Source organism: Crassostrea angulata, chromosome 8 (genome assembly GCF_025612915.1).
Source record: "Crassostrea angulata isolate pt1a10 chromosome 8, ASM2561291v2, whole genome shotgun sequence".
Taxonomy (NCBI): Eukaryota; Metazoa; Mollusca; class Bivalvia; order Ostreida; family Ostreidae; genus Magallana; species Magallana angulata.
In genome coordinates, this window is record NC_069118.1 from 41,507,643 (window position 1) to 41,522,134 (window position 14,492).

The window sequence follows — 14,492 nt, forward strand, 5'->3', positions numbered from 1 at the left end:
CTCAAACCCCTTTTTGTTTAACAAAATGGAGAAAATGGTGCTACTGACTCTACCTCAGGATGATGGTATCACAAATTCTTGACTTTCACCGAAAATAATATTTATTCTTTCAGGAGGAACAGGGTCCGATAAGTTCTTCATCGGAGACCTGGCGGGCCTTTACTTGAGGAAGAGCTTGGACTATGAAGTGACGCAGGTCCACAATCTGACGGTGGTCGTCACGGATCAGGGGCTGTTGCCACAGAAACAGGCGACCTCTACTGTCATGGTTACCGTAGAGGACGTCAATGATAACCCACCGGTCAGTGCTCACGCATTTTTTCTTTTTCTTTTTTTTTTGGAAAAAATCAAATAACATATTCGTAAGGTGAAATGTCAAGATTGAATGCTTTCCATTAACACACATTCATTGACTGTTGATAGATATAAAAATGATTGTTCTTAAGCTAATTTTTTTTTCAAAGAAATTGCACTAGATAAAATTATATTCTAGTACTATTGCAAAGCATGAGATATTCACTTCATCACATTATAAATCCCTTTCATATAGATGTTAATTATATTAAATTCCCCAAATATTCCTAAAGTAATTTCAACAGTAATACATGTATATATATAACTAAGCTCGCTGTGACGTTGAAGCAGTGTTATGAAAAATTATGCTATTAGTGATTTCTACTGCATATTAATACAAGCAATAAAGGCGATATGTATCTTTTAAAGAAAAGAAAAAACGATGAAATTAAAGTTGTTTTAATGAGTTTGTTAAAAGAAGAGTCTCTCCTACAGACGTGTTCCAAGAGCTACGTTTATGTGAGTATTCCGGAGGACCAGACTCCCCCCTCAGTCCTGACCACTTTGACGTGTACGGACGCCGACAGTGGGGCCAGCGGGACCCTGACCTACTCGATAGTGTCGGGGAATGCAGCGGGGGCGTTTGATGTTCAGAACAATGGCGGAAACTGTGACGTCAGACTAGTGACGGACAGAATAATTGATTTTGATACAACCTCAAATTCAGCCTTTCAAGTAAATTAAATATCATGATATCTTTTGTTAAACTTAAACTATTTCAAATCATACATGTAAGATTAATGATTATTTTTTTTTTATTTTACTAGATGCATATTTTCAAAAGCAAGAGACAAAAGCGACCATCAATGATTTTTCGTTCTTTTGAATTATCTTACTAACCTGCATTTAAGTCAAACATGTATACATGATTTATTAAGAATTTAATTATTTTGAGATCAATATACTTTAAAAGTTGGTAGTACGTGCGATAGATGGGGGCACTCCTCAGTTGTCGACTGACGTCACCATCGATATCGCCATTACGTCAGTGAATGAGATGACGCCAGCGTTTCATCAGACGACAGCTTCAGTTGACGTCAGTGAGAGTACGGCGGTGGGGACGCTCATCTATCAGTTTACTGTCCAGGAGACGGATAAAATTGACTCCACGAACCTGCAGGGCACCGTCAGTACCATACAAGGCTAGTCGTCATTTTAATAAGGAATCTACTATATTTACTGATACATGAAAAAACACTGTTCTTGAAAGAACTTTACTCAGATGTAAAGTACATGTAAATAACAAACTAGTCCGACAGAATTTACATTTCGCCCTTAACTGCAATGCCATTCTTTTGCAGGGCAGTTTGTATAGTTTTGCAAAGTTTTGAAATGAAATTAATAACTTAAACAATTGACGTAAGGTCATATTTCACCAAAATAAGTCACCTTGCCATGTTAAAGAGCATTACTTGAGGCCGAAGATACATTGGAGGGATCAGACTATATAGAATTCGTTTTATTGTGCACAACCTTGTTCTTATTCAAATTGCTTAAATCATTTAGCTTCAGGAGACTCAGCAAAATTTGCTATGAACCCAGTCACGGCTGCTGTGTATCTCAAGGAACCATTAGATTTTGAAACGGCACAGACTCACACAGTTACAGTCCAAGTGGCGGATGAGGGAATCACCCCTCAGAAAATGTCGACTGCTACGCTAACTATCAACGTATTGAATACAAATGACAACAAACCAGTAAGTCAAATATTAACGTTAACATTGAGAAGGTTAATGTTTTTAAAACACCCAGTGGGGATTCCATTTTATGCTATCATATTTGCACTGAAAAAATACTTTAGCATAACATGTAGGTCTAAAAAAGGCAAAGATAACTCATTTTACGTTTTATATAGGTTTGTTCGGCAGTGTATTTTGCCGTTACTTTACCAGAGAACAGTGCTGTTGATAGTCAACTCCAGGATATTATTTGTAGTGACGGAGATACCGGGGCACTGACCTACACTATCACCGACGGTAAATAAAAAAATACATGTATAACCACTTCATTCCTACAACATCTTTGATATAATAGCGAGTATTGAATGTTGATATGGTCAAATTTTGATTGAATTTATTGAAGGCAACGCTTTAGACAAGTTCAAAATGACTGGACAACTCCTTAAATTGAAAAATCAAATTGACGCCGACACAGAGGCTACACAGTACAGTCTAAAAATAGAAGTCGTTGATGCTGGACCCGCACCCGCGCAGACAACTACATTAACGGTGGCTGTGTACGTCACTGGTGTAGATGACAATGTTCCTGTATGGGAAGCCCCTAACAGTGGAACATACAGTACATGTAAGATGTCATTATAAATCTAAGATATTTAGTTTTAATTAGTAGGATTAACATGCTTTGCTGTGGTTAAAAGTGGTTTTTAGGGTGTCAATTTCAACTAATACCCTCCCAAACAGCATTATTTACATCATTTTTCTGAAGGTCTTCCTTTTAAAGAAAACTTAACTGACTTCTTAATGTACAGCGAACCGTAGGTGCATAATTTACGTGCATGTAACAATTCGTTATGTTACCCGATGCTAAGTGTGTTGCTAACGCTGAGGGTAATGGGACAAAGTATAAACTGCGTCTAAACCAACCAAATTTTAATATTTAACATCATAGTATAATAATTTCATTTATTATTAATTGTTCAATTTTTTTATCACAGCTATTTCCGAGAATTCAGGTGTAGGAACGTTGGTGCAGCTTATAAGTGCTACCGACGCAGACTTGGCAGGCACCTTCGATGCTGATATTACATATAGTATAGAAGACACGACTTCAGTATTTGGAATCGAACCAAAGACAGGTGATGTGTTTCGTTTTTAAACTAATTAACAAGATACATGTTCACCGTGTATGTATATAAGTGGAATATCGCTCTGTTACATCAAGCCCGGAGATCGTAAGTTTGCAACATTCTCATTTCCGACATTTGTATTTTAATTGTAAAAATTACGCAAGAAGTCGTTTACTAATATGAAGAAATACTTAGATTGATATAATAGTGTCTTTATTTGGATTGACATGTATATTATATTCATAAAATTGTAGGTCGAATCTATCTTGCGAAAGGGGAACTGGACCGTGAGATGTTGGACAGTTATATCATAAGTGTTTCCGCGTTTTCGTTCAATCAGGAGGCGGCAAAGATCCTGGGAACCGTGACGGTTGCCGTCCTGGATACCAACGACAACAAACCAACATTCTCTCAGGTACAGAGAGGAAGGGTGAAGAAAAAATATCTGAATATATTTCCCGCTCACTGTCCGCAATGAATGGCTTATATTTATTCAGTTTATTTTATCACATCCTTTTGTTGCTGTTGAAGAAAATTTTAAAGTCCGATCGATGGTTAGGACGAGAGTCATTTCATTAATTGACTTTCTGCATACGTTATGTCATTATTTTTTTTAAATACAATTTAACATTATTATTTATGTCCTTGCTTTATAACGACCCTTATTTATATTTACTGAGAACAACATACACTTGATGTAATCTTTTAAACATTCTTAAAGTTTTCTTCTCATCTTTTTCAATATATATAATCATGGACTAAGTTCTCGTTTTATAAACAAGAGATATGTTCTCCATGGTCATTGTCAGCTTTTCATGTTGTTTTTAGAGTTCATACCAAGTAACAGTTCCAGAAAACACAGGTGTAAACCTTGGAATTCTGACTGTGACTGCACAAGATCCGGATCTTGGAACGAACAGACAGATATCTTATTCCATCACAAGTACGAAATGTTTCATGTTTTACTATCCAGTTGAAAAAAAAAGAACTTTTGGAAAAATAAATAGAATCGCTATACATTTAACATTTTTGATCAGGTGGAAACACAGGAACCGGATGTTCTCTGGCCATAGATGCTGCTTCCGGTTTGATTTCTGCTACATCTGCGTTTGATTACGAGTCTGCTAGTCTTTGTACGATTGTGGTCAAGGCAGAAGATGGCGGCACACCTACTCCGCTCTCTTCAACGGTGAATGTTTACGTCACAGTAACCGGAATAAACGAGTTCACGCCGACCTTTCCTGGATCTTTGACTGGCACAGTGCAAGAAAACGCCGCAGCAGGTACACATTGTATTGATACCACTTATAGATAAAAATTAAGATTTGATGATATATTGTAAAACATAATTAAATGCAGTGGAATCTCTTATAGATAAGAATACCAACTGAATGGTTATATGCGATTCCATGGAAAATCAATTTATGGATCTTTAAATCGTTTCTGAATCACTGTTCTGATGTATTCTGAAGTATTCTGAGGTATTACATCCTGACTGAGCATAACAAACTAATAATCTGCAAAAATCAGAAGTAATATTAAAATTCTGTTTTCATAGGTACGGCAGTGCTCTTTCCCGCTGCCTCAGATTCGGACGCGGGTGATGACGGGTCGATTGTTTACTCTTTGATGACACACACAGATACGTTTGCAATCAAAAGTTCCACGCACGAACTGTTCCCAATTCATCCCCTTGACCGCGAAGCGCAAGCTACGTATGAAGTGGTGATTTTAGCTGTGGACCAGGCGAGTGTCGAAAGTAAAACCGGAACAGGTACCATGACGATCACCGTCGATGATGTCAACGAATATCCCCCAGATTGTTCGATAAGTGCCGAGGTTGTTGCAAGTCCACCGTTTACTATTGGCTTAGACGTCTATACGGTGATATGTACCGATCAGGATTCGCCCGGCCCGCATGGCAACATTGTCTACACGATAAACGCGGGAAATACAAACATGGATTTTCGGATTGAGCCAGATGGCCGGGTTGTATTCAATAAATTACCGAGTGACGTTAACTATCAACTCACTATCATTGCGTCAGATTCTGCTGTTGTTCCTCTTTCAACGACCATATTTCTTAATGTACTGTTACAATCAGACCCGGTATTTACGAACATGCCTGGTACTGCGTTAATTGATGAGTCGTCTCCTCTGGGTTCCTCTGTTTTCGACGTTTTGGGAAGCACCGCATCTGGATTTAAATCGTTTTCGATAGTTAGCGGCAATACAGAAAATAAATTCAAAATCAATTCTTACACCGGCAATGTATTTATTTACTCGGCTTTGGATAGAGAGGTTACTGCATCTTATACCTTAGGTATCAGAATCACTGATATAAATCTATCGAAGACTGCCGATAACGCAATTACCGTGACCGTTGTTGATAGCAACGACAACCCACCAACATTTGGTTCCACGTTTTACGAAACGTCCATTGCAGAGAACATTGGTGTAGGGACATTGATTCAAGATTTGGCTGCAACAGACATTGATTCAGCAGGACCAAACAGCGCGATGTCTTACTCCATAGCTAGCGGTAACGCTGAGAGCAAATTCGAGATAGACACAAGTGGTCAATTAAAACTTAGTGCTACATTGGATGCTGAAACTACCAAAATTTACATGCTAACGGTAGTAGCCACTGACGCCGGAACACCACCCCTAACAGGGACCACAATAGTTCTATTGCAAGTGACGAATGTTAACGAATACCAAACGGAGTTCTTGACAACAGGTGGTGCGTATTCGCACACTCTTGCGGAAAACACTGCATTGGGCACTCTCATATTCACCGTCACTGCTCAAGATCTCGATGTAGGGTCTGCAATAACGTATGCCATCACTGTAGGAAACGATAACTCGTTCACTGTTGATCGTCAGTCTGGAAACATCTATCTCACTAAGCTGCTGGATCGAGAGACAACGCCTTCCTACTCGTTAACGATTACTGCGAGCAACGGACAAGGTGACGTCACCAACGCCGTTCTCGCTTTGACAATCACGGACGTCAATGACAACGATCCAGTTTTCTCACAGAATGTTTACACGGGCCAAGTTATTGAGAATTATCCAATTGGAGGATCTGTTACACGTGTAACGTGCACTGATGCTGATTCCGGAGTAAACAAGGACCTGACTTTGTCCATTGTGGCGGGGAACACGGGGAACGCTTTCCGAATCACTTCTGATGTAATCGAGGTGAACTCTGTCTTGGATTACGAAGCGACAAATAAATACGTCATCCTGATTGAAAGCAAAGATAATGGCAGTCCGCGAAGGTCTTCAACTGCAACCGTTGATATTGATATTACTCCTGTTTATGCACAGCCACGTTTCGCATCAAATACACAGTCTATCACCATAGCGGAAAATACACAGATTGGTACATCGGTGTTTGATTCAGACGCGACAATCAGCGGCGCACTTGAAAACAAGGACCTTTCCTATGCAATAACTGCTGGCAACTCCGATGGAAAATTTGCTGTAAATGAATATACCGGACAATTGAGTGTTATTGGAAATCTTGACAGGGACACCACAGCAAGTTACGACATTACGATAACAGCAGTAAACATTCAACAGAGCACGCTTCGTGATTTCGTCACAGTTACAGTTACGCTTAGTGATATAAATGACAACAAACCTATCTTCTCTGTTTCCAAATATTCCTTCACAATACCAGAGGATAGTCCAATAAATTCCGTTGTTGGAACATTGACAGCATCAGATAAGGACACGGGAACCAATTCGGCTATTAGTTTCTCCATTGTTTCTGGTGAATTCAGTTCTGATTTCATCATAGATTCGTCGACTGCGGTCTTGAAAGTGAATTCTGTGCTTAACGCCCCACTAAGAAGCTCGTATGCTCTAATCGTCCAAGCTGTGGATGGCGGGACTCCATCTCTTGCTAGTACCGTTGAAGTAGACATCATTATAACGGATATTAATGACAACTCTCCTATATTCAGTCCAACAACTGTTATCGTTAAAGTGAACGAAATGTTGAACATAAGCAGTGCTCTGTATTCCGTGCACGCGACCGACGCCGACGCTGGAGCAAATGCTCGATTGACGTATTCCATTCTTTCTGGAAATGGCGACCTTCGGTTTTCCGTAGATCCTAATAATGGAAAAATCCTTCTTCGAAACTTGCTTGATCGTGAAGCTGTAGGATTGTACAGTCTTATCATCATAGCTGTTGATGCGGGAAGTCCAGCAAAAACGGGGAGCCTGACCTTAAGTATAGAAGTCATGGACGCCAACGATAACTCTCCGTATTTCATTGGAGAGCCCTATTCTATTACTCTTGGGCGAGCTAGCTCAGTAGGAACATATCTAACTACGATTACTGGTAACGACACCGATATAATGGATAATGCTGTCATTGAATATTTCATAGCTGGTGGTGACGTCACAAACACTTTCTTCTTAAACAAAGACAGTGGACGGGTATCGACAGTGACGTCATTAGTTTCATCTCCGGATACGTATTCCTTGGTTATTCATGCAATAGATAAAGGAGTTCCGAAGAAAACCTCTACCACCACACTGAGTGTTAGGATAGATCCTCCATACTCGCCGACCTCAAGCGACTTCTCTTATAGTATTGACGAAAACGTGGCTATAGATACGTCTGTAGGCACAGTGATACCTGACCCAATACATAACCCGGGCACAACGATCGAATATACGATTATATCTGGAAACTTCAATAACAACTTCAAAATTGGCGCGAACAACGGCGTCGTGAAGGTAGCTCGTGCTATAGATCACGAGGAACGGATCAACTATTTTCTCACCGTACAAATTCAGGATACTGTAAACACTGGTCTTGTATACAACAAAAACGTTAACGTGAAGGTTAATGATCTTAATGACAACACGCCAACATTTCAGTCTTCAACTATCACATTCGCTGCTGTTGTTGAAAATTCACCTGTTGGGTTGACTATTGGCCAAGTTCCTGCTACGGACGCTGATAGTGACTTGAATGGACAAGTAACGTATGAGATAGACCCCTCTGATACAGCGGCCTTGACCGCATTAAGTATTACTTCGTCAGGTCATCTGACACTGTCGATTTCTCCGGACTACGAATCCTCTCCAAGAATAGCTTTTATCGTTTATGCAAAAGACCAAGGCACTCCGTCTTTAACAGGAAGTGTTAATGTTGTGATTGATGTAGTTGATGTTTACGATAATCCCCGTTCGACTTCAACTAACGGACAGTCTCCTTTTTATTCCCTGGAATGTCCAACAACGGCAAAGAATGGTGATGTGATAGTGAAAGTAAAAGTAGCCGATTTCGGGTTCACGATTGGACCAAGTGATTCTGTAAGGTACAGTTTGATTGGAGGAACTACGCTGTTTAATGTCGGGTCCACCTCGGGAGATTTATACGTCAAAGACCACAGTAAATTGTTTGATGGCACGCGGTATTTCTTTTCAATGGCCGTTAGAATCCAAACATCCGGGAACAACGTAACGGCGACGTCCGCTCTGTTCCGAGTGGATACAATGACACCAACAGAACATATGGTCGTGCTTACCCACAGTATTTCAAAAGCAACCGTGGAATCACAGAAGTAAGCCACCATAATCTTATACACTTTATATCGTTTTTAGGCACATGATTTACAAATGTTAGTAACTGCATGGCATTTTCGGTAACTGTAACAATTATATCCAATGGATATTTGTACTTGTATCGAGAAAAATCATAGACATTTATGAATTTATTCACAGGCATCTGCTTCTTGCATCTCTTCAAAACTTGTTTCCCGCCAATACAAGGGTCGGTATTTGGAGAATTACAGAAACCACGACCACAGCAAGACGTCGTCTGTTGGCGTCAACGTATGTTTACAAAGTAGTACTTGTTATCACGTTATATCATTTTCATTTTAATTCAACTTGAATTTAAAAAGTATCAATCCATTTTTCTAATTAGAATTTTGGATCAATACTTCAAATTATCGGATATTGGGAAAAGTACGATTTAATTTGGAAAAATGGGGGGTTTTCAACAAATGTTTGCGTCCATGTCAGGTGAATACAGTATTTTGAACCATTTTCTCCTTCATTAGTTCACAGTCCACTATGTATGTCGTCAATAGCGTGTCCGCTGACACTCAGTCTGGTATCGATGGAAACAAACCTTTCATGTCTCAAGATAACATCCTCAACGTGCTGCGCGAGTCTCCCGACGGCACGCCCTCCTCCGTGCTAACCACGCCCACTTTTGCGACGTTTCCTGTGACGTCAGTCGACCCATCGACTGAGTTTGTCATCTCGGACACCGAGTCTTGGCCGGAAACTACCGAAGGGATCGCTGTATTGACGACTATTGGATTGACCATCCTTATTGCTGTGTTGTTCACTGTGATTTATTGCGTCTGCTCGTACAGGGGACGGAAATACAAGTATGAAATATCTGCTTTGATAAAATTGTGTTTTTTAAGAAGGTTGGGTGGTAGGCTTCAGATCTACCTTAAATTTTCAAATGCGATTTTTGTAATTTTTAAACTACATACAGTTGAACTTCGGTATCACAAACACCAATATCTCGAATACAATGGATATGTGGAAGTGATTTTTAAGTCCCAAACACCTAAACTTAAAGTATTTTACCATGGATATCTCGAATACTCGGATATCTCGAAGTTTTAAACCAACCCCATCTAGTTCGAGATTGCGAATTTTGACTGTGTATTAATTTGATGAAGAAATATTTAGTGTATTATAGCTTTTGATTTTGAATTATTTCCTATATTCAACACTGTGACAAAACTCTTCTTCTTTAGTATATTGATATAGTCTAAACATGGGCACAACCATCCAACTCTCTTAAAATCAATTATATTGATATAAAATCTAGTCCATATAGTTAATGATATGTGATTTAATCAGTTCAATGATTTTGATATAGAAAAAAACTATCTTATTTGATATATTCTGAATTTTTTCTTTCTCTAGGTTAAAGGAAGAAAATGAAGAAGCTACTAAATGTAATATTATTATGTGACATTTCATTTTACATTGAATTCAAATGTACAATGTTGTGAAATTTGGCTTAATACGATTGCAATTTTTTTTTCGAAGTGGTATGAAACTGATTTTATTTGTGATCTATCCTTAGCTACAGCCAAAGTTCGGCCTGAAAAGAAACATTCAACACAGGAATCATTTATAATTAATGTGAGTTACAATAATACGTTTGTCTAAAATGTGCGTGATTTTAACAATATTCTGAAAAGGGATTTTTTTTATTCTGTTTACTCCGTCTATGTATTTATGTGTGTTATTTATAATATTTTATTTTTGAAGAATATGGAGTTTTGGAATCATTGGTATATAATGTATGAAAAAGACTGCGTGTTTGTTTGACCTTAAATTATGTTTTAGGATATCCCTCCGGAAGCATTGCCAGTCATTCCGACCTATCGAGAGTCCCTCCAACACCAAGTCTACAATCCGAGAAAAAGTAACAAATTTTCAGGACATTCAACTTTCTCAATAACTTATAGAGTTCGCAACTATTTATTATTGCTACACAATATACTTTAAAATATCAATTTTATATTATCAATAAATAATATTGTCAAGATCGGAAAAAATATTATTGATGCCTTTAAATAATTAGACGTTTTGAAGATGGTTTTTTTTATTTACATTATACTTAAATTTTCCAGTGTCTTTGTCTGTGATAATGCAACGAATCAAATTTGTAATTTTGTCAAATCAATGACGCAACAAATGTACAATTTGTATTGTGGGTTGCAATTGGGGATTGCATAAATACACGAAATAAAAGTACCGTAGAAAATGTCAATTATTTAATATCCAATTGAATAATTTGTGAAAATCAACGCTATACAAAGGTAGGTAATTAGGAATCAATCCTTTTTGGAGTATTATGAAGTGACAAGTAACGGTCGGGCTGGATGAACTTTACCATAAAGGCCATTGGGCTTTATTAGATTTGATCCTACCCCAAACGCATCTGTATTCCTTAATTAGAAACAGCTAACAATTCTTATATGTCTTCTACATGTATTTATTTGTTTGTGCTTGTATTTGTAAGAGTAATATTTAGCTTTATAAATAGCGTTTTAACAAGAGCTTGGACTTTGTACAGTACATGGCAAACTCCGATTTGATAAAAGGCTGGTCTTCTCAGGGTTAACTGCCCAGTCATGGGCTAATAGATATGAATACATTGAACGCAATGACAATCGCCCGACTTGACACAGGGATGTACATTTCGCGAAACAGCGTCAATTTCACAAAGTAGAGCAAATCTTGGCAAACAACTTTCCGGTTTTGACAGTCTATGAACATTAATGAGTATCTGTTAGCGAATTAGAAGAGGAGGTCAATATAATATATTATGACAGCTTGATTTGATAAGCAAACTAATTAGTAACATCCCACATAAATCCAAGCTCTTGTTAAAGCGGTTCTAATACCGTTTAGATTCGAAGAACAACGAAGTTCCGGTTCGGAAAACAAGCAAGCATGTGTCTGTGACGGAATTTAACCATTCAACCATGACAGACGATGGTAAATATATAATTAAAACTGAATATACAAGACACTTTTTATAAAGATTTTGATTAGCAATTGATTTGGCTTGATATGAATTTTTTTTTTCCATTACACTTTTGTGAAATCTATGAAACTAGTGTATGCTTTTGATAATATTTGTTTTTGTTTTTTGCAATTGGGGGTCAATTGGTAGAAATTATTAGAATTGGTTTTGAAATGCAAAATCATGTATCTTTGTGAAGGTTTTTGAAATCGTTTGATCATGGATTATTACGTAAAAGGATAATTGAAGTTTATTTCTTTCCTTTAAATGGTTGCTAGATAATTACATGTCATGTTGACAGGGCAATAAGCTTTGTATTTCTTTTTACTTCCAATTTGAGTTATTTAGTTATTCAGATAAATATTGCACTTTTAAATGCTTATAAATTTATCATTTATTTAGTAGACAGGCGTATTCATTTCAATAAAATGATTTGATTTTTGCTTGACAGGGGTCTTTAAATTTTGGGATAACAATTTCACTTAATGGCACCATCTGAGCATGCGCAGACCATTATTCCGCCTCACTTGCACCCTTCCGATGTCAAAAGAACACGCACGCTTAGAAATCACCGACTGTTGATCAGTATCTGCACGCTTTGTGTGTTTTCTTTGTCACTGTGTACAAATTGATGAATAACATTGATACGGTTATTCTATTACAAATATTTTGACAGCCTCTAATTATCAGCGATTTTTATTTACGTATATTTTTCTAGCCTAACTAAGATCAGATACACATTGAAAGTCCCATTTGAGACGTAATTATACTCTTTTATGTCAAAAACGTTTGTTTCGTATATAACAATTTCATATATCTTGATTCACGATTAATGTTATCAAGCTTAATGTTACCGTCTTAATACATGTATATATTATAGTTTTAGTGCTTATATGAAAATATGCATTTTTATTATTAAAAAGAAAGTGCTTCCTGTTAATGTTTTGAAGAATCTGCTGTAATTTAATCGATATACTAGCATTGCGAACTTTTATTTATGAGACTAATCTTAAACAGTATCGCTTTTCTTTTGTTTGTTTTTGTCTCAGTCCCGCCCAAACTGTTTCATCCGGGTGGTCGGAGAGAAAGAAGTGACATCTCGCGACGGGAAGGTGTGGTCACCCCAAGAAATATCATGTTTGAGTGAATAATATCGGTGTGTAATAATACTTATTGAAAATCGTATTATTAACGTACAGTTTTGGTACCTGTATAGATTGTCCTTATTAAAATAACTTTCAGAAAAACTCTAAATGGCCTTCTTCTTGATTTATGATTGGATAGATATACACCGGTATGATAAATTGACAATAGGTAATTTACGAGTTACAGTCAAAATAATATTGCTTCTCAAAGAATTATCTCAAGCTTGGTAAATTTTGAAGAAAAAAACCCGATAACTTCGAAAACTAATAATGGAGAAACAAATAAAAAGACTGCATAATTTATTTAAGGAAACTAATAGATATTTTTTGGTAGATAATAACTGCTTCTTTTGGACCATCTTCACTTGAATATTGGTGATGACCTGTTCAATGGACGGTTTCCTGTCTTATGTAAGAGTTCTTCTAATGAGTAGTGACACCAGCATCAGACTGGTCATAAGTATCCAATTTCCTATTGAATAAAAAAAAAATCTGTATTTTCAATTACTTGTACAATAGTGTATTTAACTTGTTGTAGAACATTTATGATATTAATTCAAAGTAATTTAATTATTTGTGAACTGAAATCGTGAGTTTCATTAATGGCAGACAGAGCAAAAATGAAGATATTGATTACAGGTGTGTGAATAAAACGATACAAAGTATTATACTATATTTGCCAGAATATAAAACTTTGAACAGAAATTATTCTTCTATATAGCATTTTTAAGTCCTTTTATAGTTTACAATAAAGGTCGATAGACTTGTAGACTCGTACTATGTACATCAGCACGGTTTAACAGGTAGGCCTATATGGAAGAGAGAGAGAGAGAGAGAGAGAGAGAGAGAGAGAGAGAGGTACCTTTCCACTGGACGCCGGTGTCACAGCCGTCCATATCAGATGCAGCTGCCTGGTCAAATACTACAAAAGATGAAGTTCAATTTAGAACACCTCGTGATGGCATTCATGTATACTGGCTTTGGTACTTTTCTTATCTGTTCTCCTTTTATGGAAAAATGCCAGCAAATAAATATTTAAAGGTATGTATACACACTAATATTATTTAGCTGATTGATATTGAGAGTATAAGAATAGTATAGTTTCATGATTTAACATTTACATTCTCTACCATTCTCTACCATAACCTATAAAGTTATACATTATTTTAGATTTTTTTGAAAATAAAATATTCCGGGGGAGGGGGAGGGTACGTTAATGTTGGCTTGTTACATGTATTCTTTTAAGCGATATATTATTAACAAAAACCCCTGATGATACTATTTACACAACTTCAGAATACATGTTCGATTTCAATACAGTAACTATTATTGTAGCATAAAGTATAAAACAGAAATGGTTATTCAAACATGACAAACAGCTTTTTACCAAATCAAACTTCAATATTTAAATAAAAAAGTGTTGAACTTACCGAACAAAATAAAAAGAAAAACGGAGAGTATAGATCCCTCTGTCCACTGCATGACTTCAATAATAAGTGTTGTTAAGCTCTGAAGTGACTCCTTCTTATTCAGAATAATTCTTCAATAAACCAACTCTTTAAATGTGGTTGATTATGTGCCCCCTCCCTTT

General features: G+C 37.0%; 1 protein-coding gene across 1 annotated transcript; it reads left to right on the plus strand.

The window, feature by feature from the left end:
- The first annotated feature begins 25 nt into the window (after window positions 1–25).
- LOC128160972 (protocadherin Fat 4-like) lies at window positions 26–13,371 on the plus strand. The gene is made up of 19 exons (XM_052824249.1): window positions 26–65; window positions 114–301; window positions 790–1,029; window positions 1,268–1,496; window positions 1,861–2,051; window positions 2,210–2,330; window positions 2,437–2,658; window positions 3,029–3,169; window positions 3,415–3,575; window positions 3,989–4,103; window positions 4,198–4,443; window positions 4,719–8,751; window positions 8,912–9,022; window positions 9,253–9,588; window positions 10,142–10,173; window positions 10,305–10,363; window positions 10,571–10,649; window positions 11,642–11,728; window positions 12,806–13,371. Exons 1-19 carry the CDS (start codon window positions 26–28, stop codon window positions 12,901–12,903), a joined length of 6,729 nt encoding a protein of 2,242 aa, XP_052680209.1. The 3' UTR covers window positions 12,904–13,371.
- The last annotated feature ends 1,121 nt before the right edge of the window (window positions 13,372–14,492 follow it).

Excerpts from the sequence above, each read along its gene's own strand:
- LOC128160972 (XM_052824249.1), top strand. The coding sequence starts at position 26 with ATGGAGAAAATGGTGCTACTGACTCTACCTCAGGATGATG. Across the intron at positions 302-789 it reads ACGTCAATGATAACCCACCG|ACGTGTTCCAAGAGCTACGT; the intron begins GTCAGTGCTCAC and ends TCTCTCCTACAG. Across the intron at positions 10,364-10,570 it reads AGGAATCATTTATAATTAAT|GATATCCCTCCGGAAGCATT; the intron begins GTGAGTTACAAT and ends ATTATGTTTTAG.